The sequence below is a fragment of the Eumetopias jubatus genome, unplaced genomic scaffold (genome assembly GCF_037043125.1).
Source record: "Eumetopias jubatus isolate StellerSeaLion01/CBP00866 unplaced genomic scaffold, mEumJub1_p1.0 scaffold_4, whole genome shotgun sequence".
Classification (NCBI taxonomy): domain Eukaryota; kingdom Metazoa; phylum Chordata; class Mammalia; order Carnivora; family Otariidae; genus Eumetopias; species Eumetopias jubatus.
The window spans coordinates 105,697,313-105,723,225 of record NW_028274810.1 but is presented as its reverse complement, the minus strand read 5'-3'; the positions used below and the strand labels follow the sequence as shown (position 1 = coordinate 105,723,225).

The 25,913-nt window shown below is 58.3% G+C and overlaps 1 protein-coding gene across 1 annotated transcript; it reads right to left on the bottom strand.

The window, feature by feature from the left end:
• Positions 1–1,006: 1,006 nt before the first annotated feature.
• TTC34 (tetratricopeptide repeat domain 34) lies at positions 1,007–22,560 on the bottom strand. The gene is made up of 8 exons (XM_028108439.2): positions 21,756–22,560; positions 13,076–13,934; positions 11,440–11,665; positions 9,925–10,129; positions 8,526–8,692; positions 7,307–7,577; positions 6,269–6,483; positions 1,007–2,213 (listed from the first exon to the last, which is right to left on the bottom strand). Exons 1-8 carry the CDS (start codon positions 22,546–22,548, stop codon positions 1,686–1,688), a joined length of 3,264 nt encoding a protein of 1,087 aa, XP_027964240.1. The 5' UTR covers positions 22,549–22,560; the 3' UTR covers positions 1,007–1,685.
• Between the last annotated feature and the right edge of the window lie 3,353 nt (positions 22,561–25,913).

The window sequence follows — 25,913 nt, the reverse complement described above, 5'->3', positions numbered from 1 at the left end:
ATTAGGATTTCTGGACTGGTAATTCATAAATTGGTTTGTAGCTTTCTTTTAGTTGAGATTATGCTTTCTTCCACAAAGAACTTGGAAGCTTCTTTTTCTTGGCCTGGAAGTGTTGAGAGACATTTGGAATTGACTGTCCCTTAAAGGTTGACAGGTTTTTCCATCTGGAACTGAGCCTGCTTTAGGGGAGGCTGCAACAACCTTCTCTTTTCCTCCTTGGCAACTGTCCTGCAGAAGTTTTAGGCCTATTCTGGTCAGTTTAAATATTTGCCTAGGAGCTAATTCATTTCATCCAGGCCTCCAAATTTATTTGCCCAGAGGAACATAATTTCTTATGATGCTTTTAATTTTCTCTGTATCTGTTACTTTGTCCTTGTCACTTTAAAACTGTCTCTGTGGTGTGCCTGACGTCAAGCTTTTGATCGCCAGGGTGTCCATTTCCAAAGACATCCATCTGGAACACGTGCGTCGCCAGCCGTAGGACACACCTGTTAGGCAAAATGACCAGAGAAGGAAGTGGGCCTCCCACACCTGTGAGGTCCCCCGCTCAGAAAGCTCTCAGCTATCTTGGTAACTGCTTCTGTGACCCTGCCTGCAGTCTCCCGACACCCCATTCCCACTTTTCCGCTTCAAACTAGCCAATAACGAGTGACCCCACAAAACCCCCAAGATCCCACCCTGAGGCCTACTAAAGGCTGGTCCGCGGTCTCTGCAACTGAGCTGTGCAGCCCTGAGCCCACTGGGCACCTTCCAGACCTTCGAGTGTAGACCTTTTTTGCAAAGCGCCTCCGGCTGTCCTGAGAGCCTGCACAACCACACTGTCTGCTTGTCAGGAGACGCATGGGGCTCACCGCAGCAGTGCACCTAGATGAAGGCCATTGTGCTTTCTCCATTTTCTCAATTCAGAGAATTAGCTGTTGGTTCATCAACTTTATTTATTTATTTATTTTTTAAAGATTTTATTTATTTGAGAGAGAGAATGAGAGAGAGAAAGCACACGAGGGGGGCAAGGTCAGAGGGAGAAGCCGACTCCCCGTTGAGCAGGGAGCCCGATGCGGGACTCGATCCCGGGATGCCAGGATCATGACCTGAGCCGAAGGCAGCGCTTAACCAACTGAGCCACCCAGGCGCCCCTCATCAACTTTATTTTTGAAGAACCAGATTTTGTATTTAGTTATTCTTCTTTTGTTTCTAACTTACTAATTTCTGCTTTTATCCTTAATTCCTATCTCCTGATTTCCTTTGTTTTATTGTCTTTTTCTAACTTCTTGAACTGAACACGTACTTCATTTTCTTTCCATTGCTTAGTAGTCTGCTTGGGGCCGGACCTTCCCCGGGGTCCCGCTGGGGCTACATCATGAAGGTGCTTCTCTCTACGGGTTTTGTTATGATTAGTTTTTCACTTTTCTTTGATTTCAGATGTGATCTCCTCTTGGACCCAAGAGCTGTTTCACATGCAGGGAACTCCAAAAAGTTTATAGCTTTGTTGTCTTGAGATGAGGTAATACTATCTATATGCTGTCACAAACACCTTCTCGGTAACCTAAAATGTGGTGAGTCTGCAGAGTCTCTCTTCTCAGCTGAGTCTGATCTACATCAGTTAGGCGCACCGTATCCTGCTGCTTAGGAGCCCATCCGGGGCGGAATGGCCAGGTGGCGCCTATCTGGGGCTCCAGAGCATAGAGTCAGTGAAGCCTGCAGCCCAAGGATGCCTCCTTCTGGAGTTTTGCCTTCAGCCTCTTCAGGCCGCTGTGCTCAGGGTCTGCCAGCAGGCCACTCTCCACTGCCATCCAGGCCTCTGCATAGCGCTGCTCCCCCAGGCAGGTCTGGCCATGGCACAAGAACGCCTGAGTAGTGGGGCCCCGGCCCGGCCGCTCCCACAGGCTGCTCTGGGCTAGGGTGGGTGCCAGCTTGAGGGCCTGGGCAAAGGCCCCTGTGGCCCTGGCCCCATCGCCCAGGCTCAGCAGCAGGCGGCCCTGGGAGCACAGGTCCTCCACCCGCGTCGGGAGGTCGCGGTCTCCCCCATCCACCCGGAGGACATGGTCCAGGTCCTCCAGTGCCCGGTCAAACTCCTGCAGCTCGGCCAGACAGGTGGCTCTCAGGCGCAGGTGACGGGCATTGCTGCTCCCAGCGAGGACCGCCAGTGAGCAGTAGCCCAGCGCTTGCCCGGGCTGCCCTGAGTTCAGGAGGGTGTTGGCTTCCTCGGCCGCAGCCTGCACAGAGGGGACGGAGGGAGGCAGTGTGGGTCAGCCCAGAGAGCCACAGGCTCTCTCTCCTCCCCTGCCCAGAGCGGCTGCCCACTTCCTCTGGAGGGAGTGGAAGTGCAGGGTAGAGGGCACGCCCCGCAACCCCACCACCCTGGAAGCCCAGCTCAGATGGGGTCCTCCTGGATTCCCTCTCCTCCTCACTGGCTCTCCCCTCCCTCCTAGCCCTATTGCCTCTATCATCTGGTGACCTCCTCCCTCATTCCTCCCTGTCTCAGCCCCTCTCTGCAGTCGCCTTCCCAACAGGCCCACGGATGGGCAGCTGCCCACCCTCCCAAGGCTGCCCTGGCCCTGAGGGCAGTAGCAAGCACCGCCTCTGCCCAGCTTGGTCCTTGAGCCCCCTCCTCTGCCTGAGGTCAGGAGGGCAGGGCCTGCTGAGCACTGGTGGGTTTCTCACTATAGGGTCCAGCAGACCCTGCAGAGCTAGAGTCAAGGGGAAGAGACTGTGCTGCTGCTGGACCACCTGCTCCAGTATCTGCTAGAAAGATTTCCAGGTGTTGGGGTTCGTGGTGCCTGACCGCCCCCCACCCCCCGGGACTGGCAGCGTGGTGTTTTGAGGGCTGTGGTGGGCGCCTCCCACTCCCAGCCTCCGAGGACGCTGCAGGGCGGAGCCAGAGGTCAGCGGGCACCGTCCAACCTAGTCCTTCCCTCCTTGGGGACTGCTGGACCCCCTTCTGCCCCCAGGCTCACTTCCTTTTGCAGAGTGTGGCTGAAGCCCACGCTCAAAACTTGTCCAAATGCCTTACCGCCCTCCCCAACCACCCTTCGGATAAACTCGCGGGTTTCCTACGGCTCCTTCTCAAGAACCCACGTGGCTCCCCAGTGGAGAACAAAGCATCCCCGGGGCCGGCCTTCCCCGCTGTCCCTCTCCCTCTGCCCTGCGGCGGGTCGCACTCGTGCCCTGGCCCCGGGAAGAGCACCGAGCTCCCGGGGCCGGCAGGGACGCCGTCGGGCCGGGAAGCAGCCTGGGCCCGGCCGAGTGACGCCGAGCGGCGGGAGCAGGCGCCGGCAGGCCGGGCGAGAGCGGACTCTGCGCCTCTCGGACCTCAAAGCACGGGCCCCGACCGCGAGCCGGGAGCCGCTGCGGAGCAGGCGCAGAGCCGCCGGGGGGGCGGGGCGCGCGCCGGAAACGGGGCGCGACCTCTCGTTGACTTCCGGGTCGGCCCGCGTCGCCCGGCAACGGCCGCGCGGGTTCTCAACGGCCGCAGAAACCACACTGCCCGCCTCTCCTCCTAACCCCGTGTTCCCGCCCGGCCCCCTCCTCTCCGCTCGGAGACCCCCGCCCGGCCCCCTCCTCTCCGCTCGGAGACCCCCGCCCGGCCCCCTCCTCTCCGCTCGGAGACCCCCGCCCGGCCCCCTCCTCTCCGCTCGGAGACCCCCGCCCGGCCCCCTCCTCTCCGCTCGGAGACCCCCGCCCGGCCCCCTCCTCTCCGCTCGGAGACCCCCGCCCGGCCCCCTCCTCTCCGCTCGGAGACCCCCGCCCGGCCCCCTCCTCTCCGCTCGGAGACCCCCGCCCGGCCCCCTCCTCTCCGCTCGGAGACCCCCGCCCGGCCCCCTCCTCCCGTCTCGGAGACCCCCGCCCGGCCCCCTCCTCTCCGCTCGGAGACCCCCGCCCGGCCCCCTCCTCCTGTCTCGGAGACCCCCGCCCGGCCCCCTTCCTCCTGTCTCGGAGACCCCCGCCCGGCCCCCTCCTCTCCGCTCGGAGACCCCCGCCCGGCCCCCTTCCTCCTGTCTCGGAGACCCCCGCCCGGCCCCCTCCTCTCCGCTCGGAGACCCCCGCCCGGCCCCCTCCTCCTGTCTCGGAGGCCCCCGCCCGGCCCCCTCCTCTCCGCTCGGAGACCCCCGCCCGGCCCCCTCCTCTCCGCTCGGAGACCCCCGCCCGGCCCCCTCCTCCTGTCTCGGAGGCCCCCGCCCGGCCCCCTCCTCTCCGCTCGGAGACCCCCGCCCGGCCCCCTCCTCCTGTCTCGGAGGCCCCCGCCCGGCCCCCTCCTCTCCGCTCGGAGACCCCCGCCCGGCCCCCTCCTCCTGTCTCGGAGGCCCCCGCCCGGCCCCCTCCTCCTGTCTCGGAGACCCCCGCCCGGCCCCCTCCTCTCCGCTCGGAGACCCCCGTCCGGCCCCCTCCTCCTGTCTCGGAGACCCCCGCCCGGCCCCCTCCTCCTGTCTCGGAGACCCCCGTCCGGCCCCCTCCTCCTGTCTCGGAGACCCCCGCCCGGCCCCCTCCTCCTGTCTCGGAGGCCCCCGCCCGGCCCCCTCCTCTCCGCTCGGAGACCCCCGCCCGGCCCCCTTCCTCCTGTCTCGGAGGCCCCCGCCCGGCCCCCTCCTCTCCGCTCGGAGACCCCCGCCCGGCCCCCTCCTCTCCGCTCGGAGACCCCCGCCCGGCCCCCTTCCTCCTGTCTCGGAGACCCCCGCCTGGCCCCCTCCTCTCCGCTCGGAGACCCCCGCCCGGCCCCCTCCTCCCGTCTCGGAGACCCCCGCCCGGCCCCCTCCTCTCCGCTCGGAGACCCCCGCCCGGCCCCCTTCCTCCTGTCTCGGAGACCCCCGCCCGGCCCCCTCCTCTCCGCTCGGAGGCCCCCGCCCGGCCCCCTCCTCTCCGCTCGGAGACCCCCGTCCGGCCCCCTCCTCTCCGCTCGGAGACCCCCGCCCGGCCCCCTCCTCCTGTCTCGGAGACCCCCGCCCGGCCCCCTTCCTCCTGTCTCGGAGACCCCCGTCCGGCCCCCTCCTCCTGTCTCGGAGACCCCCGCCCGGCCCCCTCCTCTCCGCTCGGAGACCCCCGCCCGGCCCCCTCCCTCCTGTCTCGGAGACCCCCGCCCGGCCCCCTCATAAAGGCTCAGAGACTCCACCTAGCTCCGTCCTATGAACCAGAGCAGTCTCCGTGCTGAGACCCCAGCCAGACCGCTCCTCGGGGCTCTGCTCTGAGGTCCAGGTCCTGACGGCCCATTCCCCTTGGGGCAGTTGTCACCCTGCATTATCCAAGAGGGCTCTCTCGGCTCTTCCCGCCCCTAAGGCCTGTGCAGCCACCCGCTCTGTTAAGCCCCCGGGTTGAAACACCAGTGTGGTTTCTGTTCTTCCTGGGTCCCCAGAGAACCCTCTAGAGCCCTGGGCACACGCTAGTGTGAGGAGGTGAGGTACTTGCCCCAGGCCACTCGCAGTTCGATTCTGAGTCACTCAGACGCCAAGGCTTGTGCTGGGGGCATCTTCCTGCTGGTCCCTCCCCTCCCCCCGCGCACCGGTGAAATGCAGCCACTTCGGGGATTCCTCTCGGTGCTGTCTCCCACCTTCCCTCTCCTCCCGGCCTGCTGGGGCTCCTGCCTCCAGCTGGTGGATGGCACAGCCCCCTTCGTCTGTCGGACCGGGCCCAGAAACCTCTCCCCGATGCCGCCCCCTCCTCCATCCACAGCAGCTGCACTGACGTTCTGCCCGTTTCTGGCCCTCACCTTGGCCTGTCTGTCCCATCATGGCTTCGCCTCCAGTGCCACCTCGTTCCCCCACTGGCCTGTTTTAGGGTTTCTCAATACCAGCACACTCAGGAGGGCACCCGCACCCTGTCTCCCCTGAGATGGGAGGCCCACAGGGCCGGGCAGCGGCTCCCCCGGCGGCTGGTGGAAGGTGCTCAGTATATTCTTGTTGAATAGACAGTGGAACGAAAGTCAGCCAGCCAGACGGAGTGGACCTAGCCCAATGCCCCCCTCAGCCCGCTGCCTTCCTGCCCCGCTCTCACCCGACCAGGGGCTGGGTGTGGGCTTCCTGCAAGGGCCAGGTGCTCCTGGCTGGCTCAGCCAGCTCCGAGGAGGGGTCTGTGTTCTCTCCCAGGCCCTGTCCCTTGTGGCCTAGATGCCTTATGCGGAGAAGCCGGGAGGTTGCTGGGGTTTAAGATGGCCAGACTGGCTTGTCTCCCCCCTGGCCCCCAACTGAAACCAGGGGAACAGGGAGGGCACAGCAGCCCTGAGCACGGTGGGGTCCAGGGTGCTGGGGAGGCACTGGGGGGATGGCTCCGCGGAGCACACCTGGCTGAGGCTCTGCCGCTCTGAGGTCTCCAGGCGCTGCAGCAGGAAGCCGAGTTCCTGGGCCTCCGTCTCGGCCAGGCACTGCAGGTCCCGCACAGCAGCGGGTACGTCTCCCTTCTTGAGCCGGAGTAGGCCTCGCCGGGCGCGGGCTGCCTCTGACCATGGGGTGGGCTGCAGGGCTTTTTGCACGCAGGCACCAGCTTCGTCATAGCTGCCTGTCAGTGATCCAGGAAGGACAGTCGGGGGGGGTGCTGGGGCAGGGGGCAAGAAAGGTGGGACCCTGGCCACCATGCTGGGAAGCTGGCCAGAGCCTCTCTTGCTCAGTGTTGGTTCAGGGAGGGGCCAGCTGGTGGAGGGGCTCAGCCCCGGGAGCAGGGGGACACAGTGACACCACGCCAGCCCCAGCTTGCCTGTTGAGCCTGTCATGGGCGGGGGTCACTAGGGTGCGAGACCCCCAGGTTGAGCAGCAGGGCTCTGAGCATGCTCACTGTGGTCACCACAAGGGGGCTCTCCTGAGCACCTGTGGGACTATATACTGGGCGGCAGGGCAGTGGAGGCCTGGCTGGGGGCACTCCACAGGATTGGAGGTGACAGTGACAGGTCAGGGAAATGCAGGCTGCACAGAGCTCTCTCCTTTCACATTGGGACTGTAATATTCTTGGGATTTGGGCACATGGGGGCTTGATACAAGCCCACCTACAATACGGCCTTGGGTTCCATAGGTACTCTGTAAACATCTGTTGAATAAATGCATGAGCTAATGAGAAGCCCCAATCATCTGGGTCCTTTTATGAAACCCCAAATTGCTCCTTTGTTTCTCCTCCCTGAAGGCAAAACCACACAGGTGAACGAGAGCTCAGGACACTTGCACCCCAGGCCCCACACAGGGACCAGGTCACAGGGGTCAGGATTTGGGGTGGAAAGGGCCCCCAGGAGGCACTGAATCCAGGGTCTCTCTCTCCCATTTTACAGAATAGAATTAAGGGTGAGAGGGGCTGGGACAGACACCCACGTTCCCCAAACCCGGGCCGGGCATACCCATTGCAGTGAGTGCGTCTGCCAGCAGGATGTGTCCGCTTGGCTGCCTGGCATCGATTTTGATCAGCGCTTCCCCCACAGCTAGGAGGCCCCGGGCATCCTCATCACTGAGGGGGGCCCCAGTGTCCAGAGGCTGGCTCAGGAGGGCCCGGCAGCGGGACCAGAGGCCCTGGGTGATGAGGGCCTGAGCCTCTGGCTTCAGAGAGCAAATCTCAGGCACCACTGTCCTGGGGTCGAGCTTCAGAGCCAAGAGGATGTCATCCACAGCCTCCTGCAAGGGGGAGGAGGGCAGGGTGGGCGGCAGAATTGTCCCCGCTGGGCATCTGCCTGGGTGTTGGGGATACCAGAAGGGGCAGACGGCCCAGTTCCTGCCCTCCGCAGCAGGAGGGCCCATCTGCTGAGCTACAGGAGGCTGAGCATGGTGAGTCAGTGTACTGGAGCTGTGGGAAGGGAGGGATGGCCGGACCCGAGGGGGGCACACACTGAGAGCCCACGACAGGCTGGAACAGAAATCAGGCTGCCAGCGCCCACGGGCGGGGGGGTGTCAGACATCCTGAGGGGCAGACGCCAGCCCCACCTGTAGGGGCTCCCACCTCAGTGGCATCTGGGATCATTTCTCCTTGCTTCTTAGCACTCCAGACCTTAATTAAGAAGCCTGGCAGGCAGGTCACCTCTGGGCTGCAGAGCCTCAGGGCAGACACTCAGTTTCAGCCACTCACCTGTGACCTTGCTCTTGGCTGAGAAGTGCCCCTGTCCAGGGGTGTGCAGCTGTGGCCGCCTGCGGGCAGGTTTTCTCTGGGAAAAGCATCTGCCTGGGGCCCGACCGTGCGGGTCCCCTCCCACCCCTGTCTCTGCAAGCTGACTGCTTGAATCCACAGGCTCTGTGCAGACAGCTCAGGGTGTGGTACCCAAGAAGCAGCTGAGGTCTTGTTATTTTAAGTGGGGGGAGGGGGGTGTCTAGTAGCCCCCAGGGTTTGCACAGTCCATGCTGAGGCTGGGAGGCAGTGGGCCTCTTCCCATGGAAGGTGTGATGATGATGTGAGCCCGAGCAGGAAGGGTTTTAATGGGCGTCTCACACTCAGGATGGCCTGGCCCTGCTCCCTCTGGGCTTGGGCTAAGAAGGAAGACTGTGCTGGTTTTTCCTAGGTGCCCCTCCCCTAAAGCACTGTTCTCTTAACCCCACGTGCCCATCCCGGGTGGGGAGGGTGGGGCCCGGTACCTTCTGCTGGCCCAGGGCCAAGTGCAGAAGTGCCCGACCGCACAGCGCCTGCACGTTCTTCGGCTCAGCCCGCAGCACTGAGTTGAAGTCAAACATGGCCGTCTTCTTCTGGCCCAGGAGCCCGTAACAGCGGGCTCGGATGAGCAGGGACTCAACTGCCTGACTCCCTGGAGGAAGGGGGTGTATGGCATTGGGACATGACCGCTGCTGGGCCTTGGTGGGTACAGTGTGTCTGCCCTCAACCAGCATTTGCTGGTACCCAACAGTGGGGTGGGGCAGGGGGGCACCAGCTTCGAGACCACCTTGGGGAGCTCACAGACCACTGGGCACCAAGACACAGTCTTGGAGGGCCGATGGGGTTGATCTGGGGGCACTGGCTGTGGGAAACAGGGAGCCCAACCACGAGGGTGGCATCTAGGCTGGTGGAGAGTCAGACAGGGGTCCCGAGAGGAGGGGCCGCTGCAGCTGTATCTGAGGTGAGGCCAGGTGAGGGGCCAGGAGGCAGACGGGTCCTTGGGGCTGGACATGGAACAGTCAAAGGTGGGAAGGTGCCAGGTGGGCAGGGAGGAGCCCTCTGAATGCTGGGCACCGAAGCCCCTCCCCAAGGACAGCACCACCACGCTCCCTCCATGAGTCTGTCCCGTGACGGACAGAGCGACGCATGCTCTGGATCGTGTCCCCTTCCTCACTAATGTGTGCAGGGCATGAACTCTGCTGCACCAGGCACCAGACCTGCGCTGTCCATGAACTAGCTCACGTGATCCTCACTCCCACCCCTCACCAGTGTCTCTGTCACCCACTTCGAGAAGAGGTAAGTGAGATGTTTAGTAAGTGCAGAGCCAGGAGTCCACCTGGTGTTCTGATCTGAAGTCCACACTTTGAATCTCCATGCACCCCAGGAAATCGGGGTGCGTCCTTGGGAAAGTCCCTTCCCTCCAGACTGGGTGCCCTATGACCCTGTGCTAAGAAGGCCCAACTGCAAGAGGCTCTGTCACCCAGGATGGTGCTGGGTGGGTTGGCTGGGCAAATGGGGACACCAGCTACACTCATACAGAGACACCCCACTGTTTCCAGGAAGGGCCACTCCTTGTTGGAGAGGGGCCAAGCTGGGAGAATGGCCTTAGTCAAGGGTAGCCCTCCTACGCACAGGCCCCAGGGTGCCAGGTGGATCCCGGCTCAGGTCCCAGCTAGTCTGGCCCCTCTCCCACGCTTTAGCGTGCTCACCCGGACAGCTAGGGCCTCAGGGCAAGGCGTGCTCCGCGAGTGGCCCCAGCGCACGCACACACCCGCGAACCAAGAGCGGGCTTGGATCTGCCCAGTCTCTGACCCCGCATTGCTCCTCTTCCCCTAGGTACCTGGCACAGGGTGGGAACCCCCGGGGCGGGCTGTCAGCAGCTACCTGCAGCGAAGATGGCCAGAGAGAGGTAGGCGATGGCCTCCCTGGTGCGGGCTGCGCCCTCGGCCCCGCTGGGCCGCGCCCGCAGGATGGCCAGGGCCCGAGCGTGGCAGTGGCCCCGCAGCAGCTGCCGGTCCTCGTGGCAGACGACGTCCAGGGTGGGCTGGAGGCACGCCGTGTCCCCGGCCTGGACCACCTTCTTCACCAGCTGCAGGGGCGGGGCAGTCACCGGGCTCCTACCTGTGCCTGACGCCCAGACCACCCACCTTCAGCCCCCCTTGCGGGGGCGTGGAGCGCGGGGCGTGGCTCGAGAGCCGGAGCGTCCGGGGGCGGGGCCCGGGGCGGGGCGTACAGGTGTGTGGCCCGCGGGGATTGGCTCAGGGGCAGGGACTGCGCGTCCCCGGCGCTAAGCCCAGGGAAGGCGGAGGGCCGGAGGTGTGAGGCTGCGCGGGGCTGCTCCTCTGGGCTGCGCCTCTGGGCTGCGCGGCGGCGGGGGGTGGGGTGGGGGGGGGTGGGGTGGGGGTGCTCCCAGTGTGCCCGAGCCGGAGGACCTCCTCCGTGGCATGGAGGTGGAGATCTCGCTTCACCGGCCCACACACTGCAGGTCCAAATGAGAAACGCGGGAAAAGGGGGCTTTCAAATCATAAGGTGACCGAGGGCACCGGGCGAGGAGCAAATGCGCCGGGACCAGTGCCCAATCTGGGTGGAGCGAGACTCCGGGTGGACATAACGTTGGCTCTCTGAGCGACTCCGTCCCACAGAGACCCGATGCTGCCCCTGCTGGCCGCTCGCTGAAGACACAGGTCCCAGAGCAGAAGGATGGGCCGGTTCCTGGGCATCCTTCCCTCTCCCGCCTGTGTGGCCCAGCGCAGGGGGACCAGGAACCCAAATCCGGCCAGAACAGAAGAAGCTGACAGGCCTCAAAGCCCGACATCTTCACCCTGGAACATAACCTTCTGACCCCGGTTCCAACGCGAAGCCCTCGGAACATAACCTTCTGACCCCGGTTCCAACGCGAAGCCCTCATAACACCCGAGGGAGGCGAAGCTCTGCTTTTCCTGGGAGCAGGGTGGTCTTGGAGAGAGGTGAGGTGAGCAGGAACTGAGGACCTGGAGGCCTCTCTGCCATTCCCCTCCCTAGCCAGGGTCACCTCCAAGCCTAGTTTACTTGGGAGGTTTGGGTCGGAGCTCAGTCTACACCTGACTTTTCGCCATTTTCCTTCATAACACAACAAAACCAAATATGAAGCACCTACTGCATGCTGGAGACCTGCTGGGCCCTGGGGTACTTGCTCCAGCTATTTCGGGACAACCCACAAGACCAGAGCACAGACGAAGAGACTGAGGGTCAGGGCGGTGAGGGGGCCTTGCTGGAGGTGGCAGAGCCCAGGGCTGAGACACGTTTTACCTGCTCCAAAGTCCAGGCTGAGGGGTGCAGAGTGAGGGGCCCAGAGGCCTGTGCCCTCCACCTGTGGCCCATCTCCACCTGCCCTGCTGTGGCCCCCCGGGGCCTCCTCACCTGGTTTGCATCGTAGAAGAAGCCCCTCCGCAGCTGCAGCAGGGCCAGTCGCGCGAGCACAGGGGCCGCCTGGGGCCTCCGGGAGAGGGCCAGCAGCAGGGCCTTGTGGGCATCCTCCAGACGGCCCAGGCGGTACAGGGCATCAGCCCCCAGGAGGCTTGAAGCCTCATCTTCCCTGTCCAGCTCCACCAGGAGCGTGGCCAGCTGGTACACGCCGTGGGCATCCCTGTGGAGAGAGTAGCTGGGGGAGAGCCAGCCAAGCTTCTGTCTACACCCCTGTCAGCTGCCCAGGAAGGCGGGCCATAGGCAAATTCTATCCCTGCGCACCTGGTCCAGGCAGCTCCCTTCCCACCCAGCCACAGAGCCCCGGGTCCTACTGGAAGGACCCTCACACACGGGGTTTCCGGAAGCTACAGCTGCCCTCTCTGACATACATCCCTCGGTTCTCACTCTCTGCCCCACCCTCCCACCACCCCGTGTGGCAAGCATTTTGCAGATGGAAGACAGCTTCCATCTGTGGGCTGACCACAAGCCAACCCTGCCTGTGTTTCCTTTTCTGTAGAAATGGGGTAACAGTGTTGGCTTTGCAGGGCTCAGGGATGTGTTCGAGGCAGCATTAGAGAACACACAGGCTCGACTTGGAATGCTCCTGGTGTGCTGGGAATGTGAATCAGCTCCCACTGGGAGAAGGGCTGGAGCCTCCAATTATGACAATTCCCAGAGACAAAAAAGTATAAAGCGCCCCCAGTCTTGTTCATGAAATTCCTCCTCACCAGCACATCAAAGCAATTTGAACTGAGCAACCTGCAGGCAGAGAAAGTGTGTGTGTGTGTGTGTGCAGGGTGGGTGGTGGCCGCAGACCTGACATCAAACACGCCCCCCAGGAGGCCCCCAGCTCAGTGCTTTGAGCTTTGCTAAAACACCTCCCTGTCACCTCTCAGCAGCCAGAGAAGTGCAAATCAAAACAGCTGCAGGGTCATCCATTAGGTTGGCAGAAAAATTCCAAAACGAACATCAGGGCTGGGCACGTGGCTAGACGGGCAGACGGGCAGCTCCGGAAGTCAAGGACCTCACAGTGGGCTGCGCTCCCTGACCCCGAAACCCCACCTCTGTGTCCATACTCAGGACAGAACATTGTGGAGGCGTTTAGCTATAACAGAGGGCAAGCTCTAGGAATGGTCAAGGAACGATGGCATGGTCACAGGGTGGGCTATAGATTGGGGTGCCCGAGAAGGAATCCAGAGGCAAAGGAAATGTCCGTGATCTACTGAGTAAAAAAGGGGGGCTACAAATTGCACATAGAGTTCACACTCAGTTTAGTTTCTATGCTCAGAGAGAAACAACTAGAAGGGAGTGCTATCGGTGGGGTGACGGGAAAGTTGTATTTTTTCATTCCCATTTTTGAGTTCTTAATTTTCTACGGTAGTTAGGCCCACAGAGCATCACACTCTGTGACTGGGAGTCCTAAGATCTGGGCTTCAGCGCTACAACTGCCATCCATGATTTAGATAAATCCCCCACCTGCTTCTTGCCTCAGTTCACTCATCTGTAAAGAAGGAAGACACACACCCCTAGCTACCTCGCAGGAGACCAGAATGAAGCAGTAGCCGCAGGGGTGCGCGGGGCTAGTTTTTACCCTTCCTGCGCCTCGGGGCTGTCCATCTCTGCAGCCTTACTCCAGCGGCCCCGTGCGCCCGTGAGCCCCAGGTCTGGCCTCCGCTGCAGCATCCTGCGGCCCTCCTCTCGCAGCACGGTCAGCAGGAGGCCCCTCTGGTTCCAGGGGACGTAGGCCTTGGCGACGAGCAGTGCCTCCTCGGGGTGCAGGCGGCAGGCGGTGACATAGTCCAGCGCACCCAGGAACGCGCTACCCTCCAGCACCCTCAACAGCCCTCGGCCACACAGCGCACGCACGCAGCTGCCCAGGTGCGGCGGCGCGTGCTCCACCACCTCCTGGAAGTCCTCCCGGGCGCGCGGTGCATCGCCGGCGTGCAGCGCGCAGAAGCCGCGCAGCACCAACAGGGGCGCGCGGTCGCCGGTGTGGGCCCTGATGCGGTAGTCCGCACGGTCCCCGGGGCGCGCAGGCCGCAGCAAGCGCTCGCACAGCGCCCTGGCGCCCGCCGCGTCCCCCGCCAGCAGCAGGCACTCGGCCAAGCGAGTGCCCAGTGCCGGGCGCACCCCGGGCGGCGCAACGCGCAGCAGGACACGGAGCGCGCGGGTCACCGGGGCCAGCAGCTCCAGGCCCGAGTTTTCGCGGAGCTCAGCGCGGCTCCGCACGGCCTCCTGGAAGTGGGCGAAGCCCATGTCCGCTGCCTCCTGAGCCTGGGCCTGCACGCGCTCTCGGTCCCCCGCGGACAGCACCGCCTCAAACTGCCTCCGCGCCCTCGAGGGGCTCTGTCGGAAGGCCTCATGCAGGTCCCGAAGCAGGTCCCGGGCCCCACTGTCCAGGAATAAGGCCGCGGCTGCGCGGGTGACCAGCAGAGCGGCCCGACGCTCACCTGGGGAGAGAAACAGAGGCACTGGTCCTGCCTGTCGGGCCACATCCTCCAGGGTGCCACCTGTAGCCTCCCACCGTCCAGCGCTTTGGACCCTCTGAAGCATCTCACGGCCTCTCCCTAGACTGTCCCAGTAGAGCCCAGGACGTTGCATCACGAGGGTAGACCCTCAGCGACAGAGCAGAAATCAGGAGGGACAGCTGGGGTGGGCAGCGGCATGCATGCCTACCCAGCAGTGTTCTCTTCCCATGGGTTCAAAGTCAACCTCACTGATTGGCCAACAAGGAAATTTAGTTACAAAACCTCTTTACTTTTTATTTATTTATTTATTTTTATTTTTTTAAAGATTATTTATTTATTTATTTGAGAGAGAGAGAGAGAGAGAGAATGAGAGACAGAGAGCACGAGAGGGAAGAGGGTCAGAGGGAGAAGCAGACTCCCCGCTGAGCAGGGAGCCCGATGTGGGACTCGATCCCGGGACTCCAGGATCATGACCTGAGCCGAAGGCAGTCGCCTAACCAACTGAGCCACCCAGGCGCCCAACCTCTTTACTTTTTAATGATGGATTTGGGGATTGAGTTCCCTTTTCTGGGATTAGCGCCCCTAGGTTAGTGCTGAGGTTCTGACCCTGTGACCTTGGGAGGGGCTGGTTGTTACTCCAGCATCTTTGCTTCTTGCCTTCTTGGGGCAATATTGGGGCCCAACACTTCCCTCTGAAACAGGGACTGCAGTCAGGTGCAGGAGAGGGAAAGGCACACCCAATGCTGCTGACACTGTGGAGGGCTTGGGCCATTTACTGGATCTCACTGTGCCTCAGTCTCCTTTTCTGCTTTATAATGGGTTTTAAAATGGTCTGCACTCAGGGCGCCTGGGTGGCGCAGTCGTTAAGTGTCTGCCTTCGGCTCAAGTCAGGATCCCAGGGTCCTGGGATCGAGCCCCGCATCGGGCTCCCTGCTCGGCGGGAAGCCTGCTTCTCCCTCTCCCACTCCCCCTGCTTGTGTTCCTGCTCTATCTCTCTCTGTCAAATAAATAATTAATTCTAAAAAAATAAAAAATAAAATGGTCTGCACTTACAGGGCCATGAGGATGAAATGCTCGTCTAGTGCTTGGAACAGGAAAAGGGCCCCTGGGGGCCCTTTTACTCAGTGAGTTTCCCATTAGCAACAGCGTCATCCTGCCTCCTCATACCTCGTGTCCAAGTGTGCTCATGAGGATGGGGGCTTTCTGGTAACGAAACCAAGCCATCCTTTCCCAACAGGGCCCCAGGCAGGTGCACACCGTGGAGAGCATCCCAGAAAACTCAGTGCTGGCAGGAGCTCAAAATCATGGGCACCCACCCTTGCATTGCAGGTTGGGAAAATACCTCTGGGGAGGGGAGCTTCACAGAACCCCAGCGATTCTCAATCCTGGGTCTCAGAACGTCCACTCTAGTGCTTTTGGCCTGGAGTCCTTCACAATTCTCAAAAGAGCTTTCTCCCAACATTTACACCAATACAGGAGAGGGTAAAACACCTTCACTTCTGCATGGAAGCAAGCCTGCTGGGACCCTGCCCCTTTGCTGTTAGGGTAAGCATCACACCACAGCCCAGAGTTATGTAAAAAGAAAAACATCTTGCATCCTGAGATCAACCAACCAGCCAGCCAACCAGCCAGCCAACAAGGTCACCCTGTCTAGTCCTGGTGACCAGAGAAAAAGAGACTTTGGGCCTTTCCAGTCAGTTACTAACTCCTGAAAAAAACAATTCTACACCTGATTTTTGCAGTAGTTCATGGATCCTAGGGAGTTGCAATAGGTGGAGAGCCCTTGGGGCCTGGGGGGATTTGTTACTTATTTACCCACATGAAAGTGTGTTCTCTGTTCTGCTTCTGAGGTTCCAGTCACACACATTAGGCTTCTAGATATTGTCCCACAGGTCACCAAGGTTCTGCTCATTTTTCTGGTGTTCTTCATATTGGATAATTTCTATCTTCAACCTTGACTGACTCTTCTGCTTTCTCCATTATGCTATGAATTTTTCAATTCTAGAACCTCCATTTCATTCTTTTTTTTTTAACAGTTTCCATTTATCTGTTCAGATTCCACATCTGTTCATTCATCATGACCATATTTTCCTTTAGTTCTTGACCACATCTATGATAGTTCCTTTAAAGTCCTTAGTATGCTCATTTCATCACCTGTATCATCTTGGGGTCAGTTTATATTGACTTCTTTGTCTCCTGACGGTGGCTCACATTTTAATTTCCTGTTTCTTTGCATGTCTAGTAATTTTTAAAAATTGTACACTAGGCATCTGGTTGTTGTTTTGTAGATACTCTGGATTTAGCCATGTTCCTCTGAAGGGGACTGAATTTTGTTTTAGCAGGCAGTTACGTGGGATAGGATCGAACTCCATATTCTGTCTTATCTTTGCTAGGCACAGCTAAATTCTCCATTTAGCTCTTGTAGTTCTTGCTGGCTCCAGCAGCTGCTCTTTCAGACCACCCAGTCTCTCCCATGTATGTGTAGTTTGGTGGTTCTCCAAGGATTTAAGTGGATTTAATACACAGATTTTGGGTCCAGTCCCTCTGTGGCTCCCTCCTTTTCAGAATTTTCCTTCTAAACTTTCCAGCCACTTTTCTCAGCCTGAACTCTGTCCTACAACATCTCTCACTTTTTTTTAAAAAAGATTTTATTTATTTATTCATAAGAGACACAGAGAGAGAGGCAGAGGGAGAAGCAGGCTCCCTGCAGCAGGGAGCCTGATGTGGGACTCGATCCCAGGACCCTGGGATCATGACCTGAGCCGAAGGCAGATGTTTAACCATCTGAGCCACCCAGGTGCCCTGTCCTACAACATCTCAAGCCAGTAAAAACTGCAGCTTCCTGTTTTGCATGGACAAAGCATGGATTGAGGAGTTTCCTCGGGCAAAAAGCTGCAAGGCTGCAAATCTCACATTGTATAGCCCTCTCCTTTCAAGGGTCAACTTCCAGTTTCTGCCCACATTTGGTCACTGTTCAGTGCCTCCAAATAATTGCATTTTGTATTTTGTCCAAATTTTATCATTGCTATCTGTGGGACACGGGCTGGTCAAGCCAGTCCCCTATTATGGAAGCCAGACTCTTCTATTGGTAGACTTAAAAACTGTGACAATATGGGAGGATACAAAATGCTATCTCATGTTGTTTTAATTTTAATTTTCCTGATTATTGGTGAGGGCAATTTATTTAATTAGATTAATTTAATTAAATTTTTTTTCCAACCTGGTGGGTGGAAAGTGGTATCTCATTGTTTTAATTTGCATTTGTATCATTACTATGATGTTGAACATTTTTCACGTTTCTTTGCCATCTGTGTTTTCTCTTATGGGAAATGCTTTTGCCAATTCTCATATTGGATTTTTTTTTCTTATTGATATGTCAGAATTCTTCAAATACTCTGGGTATTAATCTTTTGCCCATTGTATGTTTTGCAAATATTTTCTCTCTGATGTGGATTTTCTTTTCATTTTCTATAGTTATGGGCAAAATGGAAGTTAACATTTTTAATTTAATCAAACATAACAAATTTCCCTTTACTGTTTCCAATTTTTGTATTTTTTTAAAAGATTTTATTTATTTATTTGACAGAGAGAGAGAGAGAGCACAAGCAGGGGGAGCAGCAGGCAGAGGGAGAAGAAGGCTCCCCGCTGAACAGGGAGCCCAACTTGGGACTTGATCCCAGGACCCTGGAATCATGACCTGAGCCGAAGGCAGATGCTTAACCGACTGAGCCACCCAAGTGTCCCTCCACTTTTTGTATCTTAAGAAGTCCATCTAGCTACAGAAATCTTAATGATAGTCTCTTATATTTTCTTTTAGAAACTATAAAACTTAGCTACCACATAATCCACCTGGGATTTACTTTTTTTTTTTTTCCAGAATCAGCACCATCCACTGAATAATGGTCCTCTTCTTTCCCTATAGATTTGTAATGCTCACTCTCACTTATTAAGTTCTGGATACCTTTGGGTCTGTTTCTGGCCTGTCTAATTTATTTTATTGGTCTTTCTATCCATCACTTAAGTCAATAACCTTCTGTATTGGGTAGTATAGCTTTGTATTAACTGGTAGAGTAAATATTTATACCACCACCTTCTTCTCCATCTTCTTTCTCCTCCCCCACCTCTCTCCCCACCTCCTGCTCATCTCTTTCCCCTTCCTCTTCTTCTTTGTCTTGTCTATTATTGTTTTTTTGTTCTTCTTATTATAATATCAAATCTTTCTAACAATGGACATTGGATATCTATTTATATAGGTATTCTTTATTGTCTTTTAATAAAATTTTATAATTTTCTCCACAAAGTTGTATGGTTCTTTGAAATAAATTATTTTCTGTTGCTATGGTAAATGGTATAGTCTAACATTATAAAGTTTCTATTTGTTGCTGGTGTCTATAAATATAAATGCTTTCTGTATATCCTGTTAAATTCTGTTCCTATGTCTAACACATTTTTGTTGTTTCTGTTGGGTTTCTACATAGCTAATCATATTGTCTGGAATAACCTTGTTTCTTCCTTTCTAGTCTTACATTTATTTTCTTCTTATCTTATTGCATTGGCTAGGATCTCTAGTACGATAATAGATAATGGGAGAGTAGGCAGCTGCTACATTCTTGATTTTAAATGCAAGGCTACTATCAACCATTAAGCTGATATTTTGGTAAGGTGTTGATGATATTATTTTTTCAATTAAGTAAGTTTCCTTCTATTTTTTGTTTAAATTTGTGGGGTGTTAATATGTTATAAAATGCTTTTTCTGAATTCATTGCAATGAGCATATGCTCTTTTTTTCTTTCATTAATGAAGGTGGTGAATACTATTATTATGGAAACAGAAAATCATAACTCCTATATTTAATTGAGTTTTGGCTAAAACAGGCATCAAAAACTGTGGTTCTGACTCAGCAGTTGTACCAGTTACTATTGCTGTACAACAAACTCCCCCAAAACTTAGTGGCTTAAAACAATGACCATTTCAACAGCCAGAAGAACCCATGGTTCTTCCTCAGTCTGGACTGAGTTGAGTTGAGCTGGACAGTTCTGTTGATCTTACCTGGGGTCCCTCATGTCTGCAGCCGTCTGTCGGCTTGGGCAAGAGGGTGTAAGGTGGCCTCACTCACAGGCCTGAGGCCTTGGTGTTGGCCATTGGTAGAGCCTCCCTCTGTGTGCTTCCTTGTGGTTCACTGATCTAGCTTCCTACATGGCACTGGGGGGGCTGTTGCAAGAGGATGAAGGTGGAACTTATTGGGCCCCTTGAGGGGCCTCCAGAATCACATGACATCATGTCCATTCCTCTATTTTCTATTGGTCCCAGCAAGACTTGAGGCCAAGCCAACTTCTGCCCCCTTGCTGCGAGGAGCTTTAACAACCATGGCCATGCTTTCTACCTACTGCAGTAATTCTTAATGAAAAACCTTGAATGGTTGAGAGATGGTAGCCCTGGGCACTTTGGGAAGATTAACCACTCAGGGAACCTTGGTGCCTGGATGTTTACTCATAGGAGATTTGAGTTAAAACTATACTTATTCTTGTCTTCATATAGAGTGTCCCTGTATGCCTACTTACTGAGAAGGGCAGAGCACTTTCCCAAATATACAGGGTTTGTTCAGTGTTTTCAAGGACCCTTATAAGTAACCTTGGGATCAGAATACATTTGTTATAGGAAATTGTGTTTGTAAAAGGTCTGTTATAGGCCATTTATTTATTCATGTTGTAAGCCATGTTTGTGTGGAGGGTGGCAATAAGGTGACTCCCTGTGACATAAGTGACTTAGGTCTAATGAATGCAGTGATTCTTAGGGAAGGTGGTCCTGTCCACTGCAGAGCCAAGGCAGGGCAGACAAGCTTCCTGGCAGTGTCCCCTGGGTTGGGGGGGTGGGGCGGGCAGAGCTTATCTAGCATACTTGCTTCCTGAGGTTGTAGCCTTGGAAATTCTGGTCTTGATGGGGGTCTCTACTGGTCATTAAGGTGGAAGGCCCCTCCGCCCTGGGAGTTGTTGAGTGCCCCCAGCCTCAATACCCCTGCTCACAGGCCAATGCACGCTTATGCTTTGGGCACGGAGGGCACCCTACTTTCTCATAAGCTCAGGATTCTTTGTGACTGTCGAGCCTGTTTGTACCTTTTATAGTAGGAAGGCTTCATGGCATCTGGTTTAGCGTATTTCCAGAAACAAATTTGCCCACTCACTTTTCAGTTCTCTGTCTGATCCCTGCCTCCCCAGCACGCAAACACTAGGGTCACCAGTAAACCCCATGCGGCACAGAAAACAGACACCTTCTGTCCTCTCGTCATGGAAATGGCAGCGTGTGCCTCGTCATCTTGCCAACACCTGCATCTTCGGGCTCTCGTCAGCACACTGCAGGCTCCTCATTTTCCTCTTTCTTGTCCTCCTGTCCCCTTTGCTGGGTCCTTCTTTGTGGGGGCAGTGTGGTGGGTCGTTAGGAGCCTACCACGAACACTCCAGGTGCCCTTGGAGGGTTGCTCATGGAAGTTGCATTCATTCTCATTGAATGCACATCGAACCTTACAATGGTTTGCCCACCTTGTGTTCAATGAATGGCAGCTGGCATGGCCGTTCTGCATCTCTAAGTGGGTGGCTGACCCACTCCCTCCATATCTAAGCCCTTGACTCTGAATCTCTTCTTTGTGGGTTGGATTCTGAAATCCCTTCTTCAAACCAAGCCCCCTCTCATCTCAAGGCTCATGTGTTCAGCTGCCCAGTGACATGGTCCACATGATTGACTCAAGGGACATCTTTTTGAGCACTTAGTGGGTGATGCCATTTTAGGGGTCTGATACACACTTTCACTGAAATCTCAGCAGCAAGTTCAGAAGTGGGTGTAGCCCCCATCCCCACGTGCACACAGGGAAGCGGCACAGAGAGGGCCGCCGGGCCAGGAGGGATCTTGGAGTGTCTGTGGTAGGCTGGTGTGTGACTTCGGGCTCTCCACCCATCCAGCCACTGACCATGCCCCCACCAGAGGGGGGTCCCCTGTAAAGGGACCAGACAGGAGCAGTACCTCAAACCAGGTGTGTCCAAAGCCCCTGTTGCCCCCTTTTCCCTGTCTGCTCGTCCCCTGAGCTCTGCAATCCAGTGGCCAAACTCCTGAAATCATTCTTGACTCTCCGTCTTCCTCCACCTGTGCCTCTGCCATCTCTTGCCGGGACTGCTCCTCTGGCCTCCCGGCCTGGTCCTCCTCCCGGCCTCCTGGCCTCCTAGCAGCTTCCGTTATCACTCTGGCTCCCCTGGCGTACTTTGCACACAGCAGACAGAAGAAACTATAGAAATGCAACCCAGGGCACCTCGCTCCACAGTTCAAAACCCTCCCACGGCTCCTCGCTGCTCTGGGGGTAAAATCCTAAGTCCTTTCGGCCCAGCAGGGCTTAGCCAAATCTATTTCTTCCATGCCTCCCCTTCTCCCTCTGCTCTTGCCCCCCAACAGCCACTATGGTTCCATTCAGTGGCATGGACACCCCAAGTTCTTTCTCCCTCAAGGACCTGGCGTGTCCTGTTTCTGCTGCCGGGAATCCTTTAGCCTTAATTTAAGTGACATCTCCTCCAAGAAGCCTACCCTGACCACCCAGCTAGAGCAGCACCTTGCAGGGTCCATTTTTCAAAGCACATATTTTGTTTGTTCCTTTTCTTGGGTCCTCTGTAAGGACAGGGCTTGCCCATCTTGTCACCGTGGTGTCCCCACCCCAGGAACAACCCCCGCACCCTACCATAACCAGAACTTAAGCACGCCATGAAGGCATGGTAGGAGCAACTTTCACCCTGGCCCTTAAGAGGACAAGAACCACACTCTTACCTTGGGCTGGGCTGCCCATCAGGTCAGACTCAAGCGCCCGGCTGCACGCCAACCGGCAGTCCTCATACCTGCCACTGCGGAGCAGGGCTTCCGGCGACAGGGCGTCACTCCACATGCCCCTGGGGTCCAGGGCTGCCAAGAGTCCCTGGCAGCCGGCCTCCTGCTGGCCAGTGCTGTCCACCTCCTGGTGCCCTGAGATATAGTCTTGCAGGGTGCTGATCAGCACGGGGAGGTAGGGCTGCTGATGGGTTCGAACAAAGGCCACAGTCCGGTCTGCACTGGAGGCAAAGGCCTGCAGATAGTTTGCCACGCCATCGTCCACCTGTACCCCGGACAGGACCCAGGCCAGGGCGCGGGTCAGCTGTAGCTCCAGGGCTTGCTGGGAGCGAGCATCCAGCAAGGTGCTGCAGCGCTGAACCACTTCCTGATGGCGCCCCTGAGCCAGCAGGCTGGCCAGGGAGTGCAGGACCGCGGCTGGGTGGTCTGGACAGAGGGTGGCCAGGAATGCGGAGGCCAGGGTCCCCGTCAGGGAGACAATCGCCATGCCATCCCAGTGGATGGCAGGGATCTGGCTGTCACCGCAGCACCAGGCCTCTAGGGTGGCCACCACGGGTGCCCCTCGGGCCTCAGCCAGGGCAGCTCTGACACTCCGCACGGCCGAGGGGGCATGGCAGCTGAAGGCAGCCAGGTAGAAGGCGGTGGCCAAGAGGGGCTCTCCCAGGGCCAGGCGCCGGTCTCCTTCCCCGCAGAGGCAGGCCACGAGCTCCTGCGCTGACATTATGGCTGTGCCCATGGTGGGCCCATGTCCAGTCCTTGCGGGCACCTGGGGTAGAGGCGGCGCAGTTAGTCCCCATCTCTCCCCACCTGGGACCCCAGAGTCTGTGCAGAGCACCCTCGAGTGAAGAGTCGAGTGGGGCTGGGCGCATCTGCCAGGGTTCCCCAGGCCAGGCTCCTTTCCTCTGCAGAACAAGACCCTTACCCTGCTCGGCGACCCACATGAAGAGCCGGGTGGCCTGTGGGGTCAGGGACTCCAGGCCCTTGCTCCCCACCCCAACCCCAGAGGACCCCACAGGAGGGTGGAACACTCCCACCCGCTCCCTGTCCAGGTCACACAGGCCACCTTCTCCGCTGAGTCTCCAGAGACCCGCCCAAACTCAGGGCCAGACCTCTGCCCACCTCCCACAGGCCCCCATTCTGGGTGGGAGTGGTGGGCTGCAGGGGTGGTGAGGGGCACTTGCCTGGCTCTTGGGTGGGGGTGGGGAGCCTCGCTGGCCCAGGCCAGGGGGTCAGTTCTGAGATTGGTTCTGGGGACCAGCCCCTGCCACTCCCTCCCCCTTTCCCAAATCTGATCTTAAGTACTAACTACAGTACACTCAGGGACAGTCTCTCTCGGGTCCCAAAGTGCCCGCACACAAACCCCACCCAATACACGCCCTGTAACACACAGACAGCCGCACAAGCACCCTGAGACATAGAACACACGCTTGTGCACTCACACACGCTCACACACACTCACGCCTGTGCACTCACACACGCACACTCGCCTGTGCTCCGAGGCCCTGCGGGGCGCGCGCGGCTGGCGGTGGGGAGGGGCGGTGGGTGCGGCTCCGCCCAGGGGTCGGTTTCCCGGGAGAGCGTCAACACCCCGCCAGACCCCGCCCCCGCCCGCCCCGCCCCGCCCGGACCCCGCCCCCGACCTCGCCCCGCCCCGCCCCAGATCTCGCCGCGTCCGGACCCCGCCCCTACCTCCCCCAGGCCCTTGCAGGGGAGGGGTCGGGGAGGAGGAGGGCAGAGCTGCTCCCTGAGTTTGTGGGGGTCTCAGGGCCACTGGGGGCCGGGGCCAGCCCTCACCGCATCCTCGCTGTCCTCACAGATGGGGAGGGAGATCCGCGGAGGAGAGGCGCCCTGGGCCCTGCCATCCCAGAGCTCTGCCTTGTCGGGTCCCTTCACAGCCAGCCCCTCTTCCTGTAGGTTGCTTCCTGGGAAACTGGCCGCCCCAGGCCACCCCTCCGCCTGGGCTCCTGAGGGTCCCCGACCCCTCCCCCCGACGCCCCCGACCCCCGGCTGTGGGTGCCCCTCCGCACAGGCTCTTGCCAACACCCGGCAGGTGGACGTCTCTGCACGACCAGCGCCTTTCTGCTGACTTGCTCGCTCTGGCCCAGGCGACCTGTCTTGAGCAGAGGGCCTGCCCCTCCTTGGGACAAGGCCCAGAAGGTGGCTCTGAGGAGCTGGGACGTGAGACTGCTGGCCAGGGGTCACCTTCACTGTAGCTGAGGAAGGGGTGCAGCATCAGGTGAATATTTTGGGAACCCCCCATCTCCTGCCATCCCCACCTGAGCAGCAGCAGCAAGAAGCAAAGCCTGCTGGAGGCCTCAGGCGGCAGGGGCTTTGCACTTGGGTCTGAGATGCTGAGTCCTGCATAGGCAGCGAGTGGGAGCGGGGGGCGCTGGGGAAGGTCGATGAGCTGCATGTCCCTGGAGAGATGGTCTTGCTTTGGGCGAGGGCCCCTCCCAGTTCAAGTTGCCAAGGTGCCCAGATGCCAGGTAAACCCTGGTTCCTCTGCAGGGCTCAGGGAGACAGGTGGGGTGCCTGATGGCAGAGTGGGGGGCAACACGGGTGCCATGAGGCAGGGTGGGTGGGGGGCACTGGCGGGGGGGGCGCGCTGCATCTCTGACGTGCTTCCCAGGGTCCAGGTCTCCTGGGATGTGGGATGTGGCCGGTTGGCCCATTAGGGAGGGCACCACGGACAGAAGCAGAGTCTGGGATCCAGGTGTGCAGGGGATGGGCAGCTGTGATGGCAGGGCCCGGGCTCCCTGACTTTCACAAGGGCACAACGCCCGAGCGATGAATGTGGTGGTGACGGTTTATGAAGGGATCTCCCATTGCTTTGATTACTTTCACTTAAATTACCCTAATTAGGCAAAGGCCGTAATGGAGCAGGGCTGCCACATGGGGCTGTGGGAAGGGCCCGGGGCATGCAGGTGGGAGGGCTGCCTGACATTCAACCTCACATTAGCCCTGATGGGCCCCCCAGCTTCTCTGCCCTGCACACGGCACCCACAGACCCGCAGCGCAGGCCAGATGAGCCCGTGGTCTCCGTGGGTCACCAACTGTGACCCCGGCCCTCACCTGAGCGCAGCACATGCGGAGGCAGGTAACCCTGGGGCACCTGCTTCATGCTGTGGGGCGGACATTTCGGGATGCAGCCCATGAGCAGGTATCATGGACACTGGTTGTGACCTGAATTCAAAAGGAAGCTGACTTCCTGTGGAAAGGGTTTCTTGCTGTTTCCGACCTGCATCAGGTGGCGGTGATGCTGAAGGTCCCAGCAGGAGCAGAGAGTCCCTGTTCTAGATGCCATCCTGGTCACGCCCGACTCTGGGACAAAGACCCACCACCTGGAAAGGCGGCTTGGAGCCCATTACCAGAATTTTCTTGGGTTTGAGCAGAAGCATGGCCGAGAAGTTGGGAACAGAAAGAGTTTAGGGATGTGGACTGCTGGTTTTGGCCTTGGGATTAACCTTACAGTTTTTTTTTTTAAAGATTTTATTTGTTTGTTTGACACAGAGAGAGAGAACAAGTAGGCAGAGAGGCAGGCAGAGGGAGAGGGAGAAGCAGGCTCCCTGCTGAGCAGGGAGCCCGATGTGGGACTCGATCCCAGGACCCTGGGACCATGACCTGAGCCGAAGGCAGCCGCTTAACCGGCTGAGCCACCCAGGCGCCCTGACCTTACAGTTTTGTGGCTTTCACCTTGTGGGAGGCAGGGTTGGCGGGGTGTTCCTGGGCCCTGTCTGTGGGTGGCATGGTGGCGAGGTCACCTGCCTGGGGATGAGGTGCTCTGGGCCCGTCTGGAGCTCATGGTCTACTCCCTCAGCTCCAGCAACCAACGACTTCACTGTATAAGGAAACGTCGCAAACCTTTAGCCCAGGATGCTTGCCTGGGAGGCCCACAGGCCATGAGGCTGGGCGTCCAGTGGCCCCCCCCTCCACCTTTATAAAAGCAGGTGTGCTTTACTCACCCTTGCCCATCCCCTGCCCTCCAGAGACCTGAGTGCTCCCCCCAGGCAGGTCCCAGGGCTGGACCCGGAAACCAGAAAGTGGGGGTCAGGGCCTGTTCTGCTTCTGTCCCACCCCTGGCTGCAGACCCTGCTGTGGCCC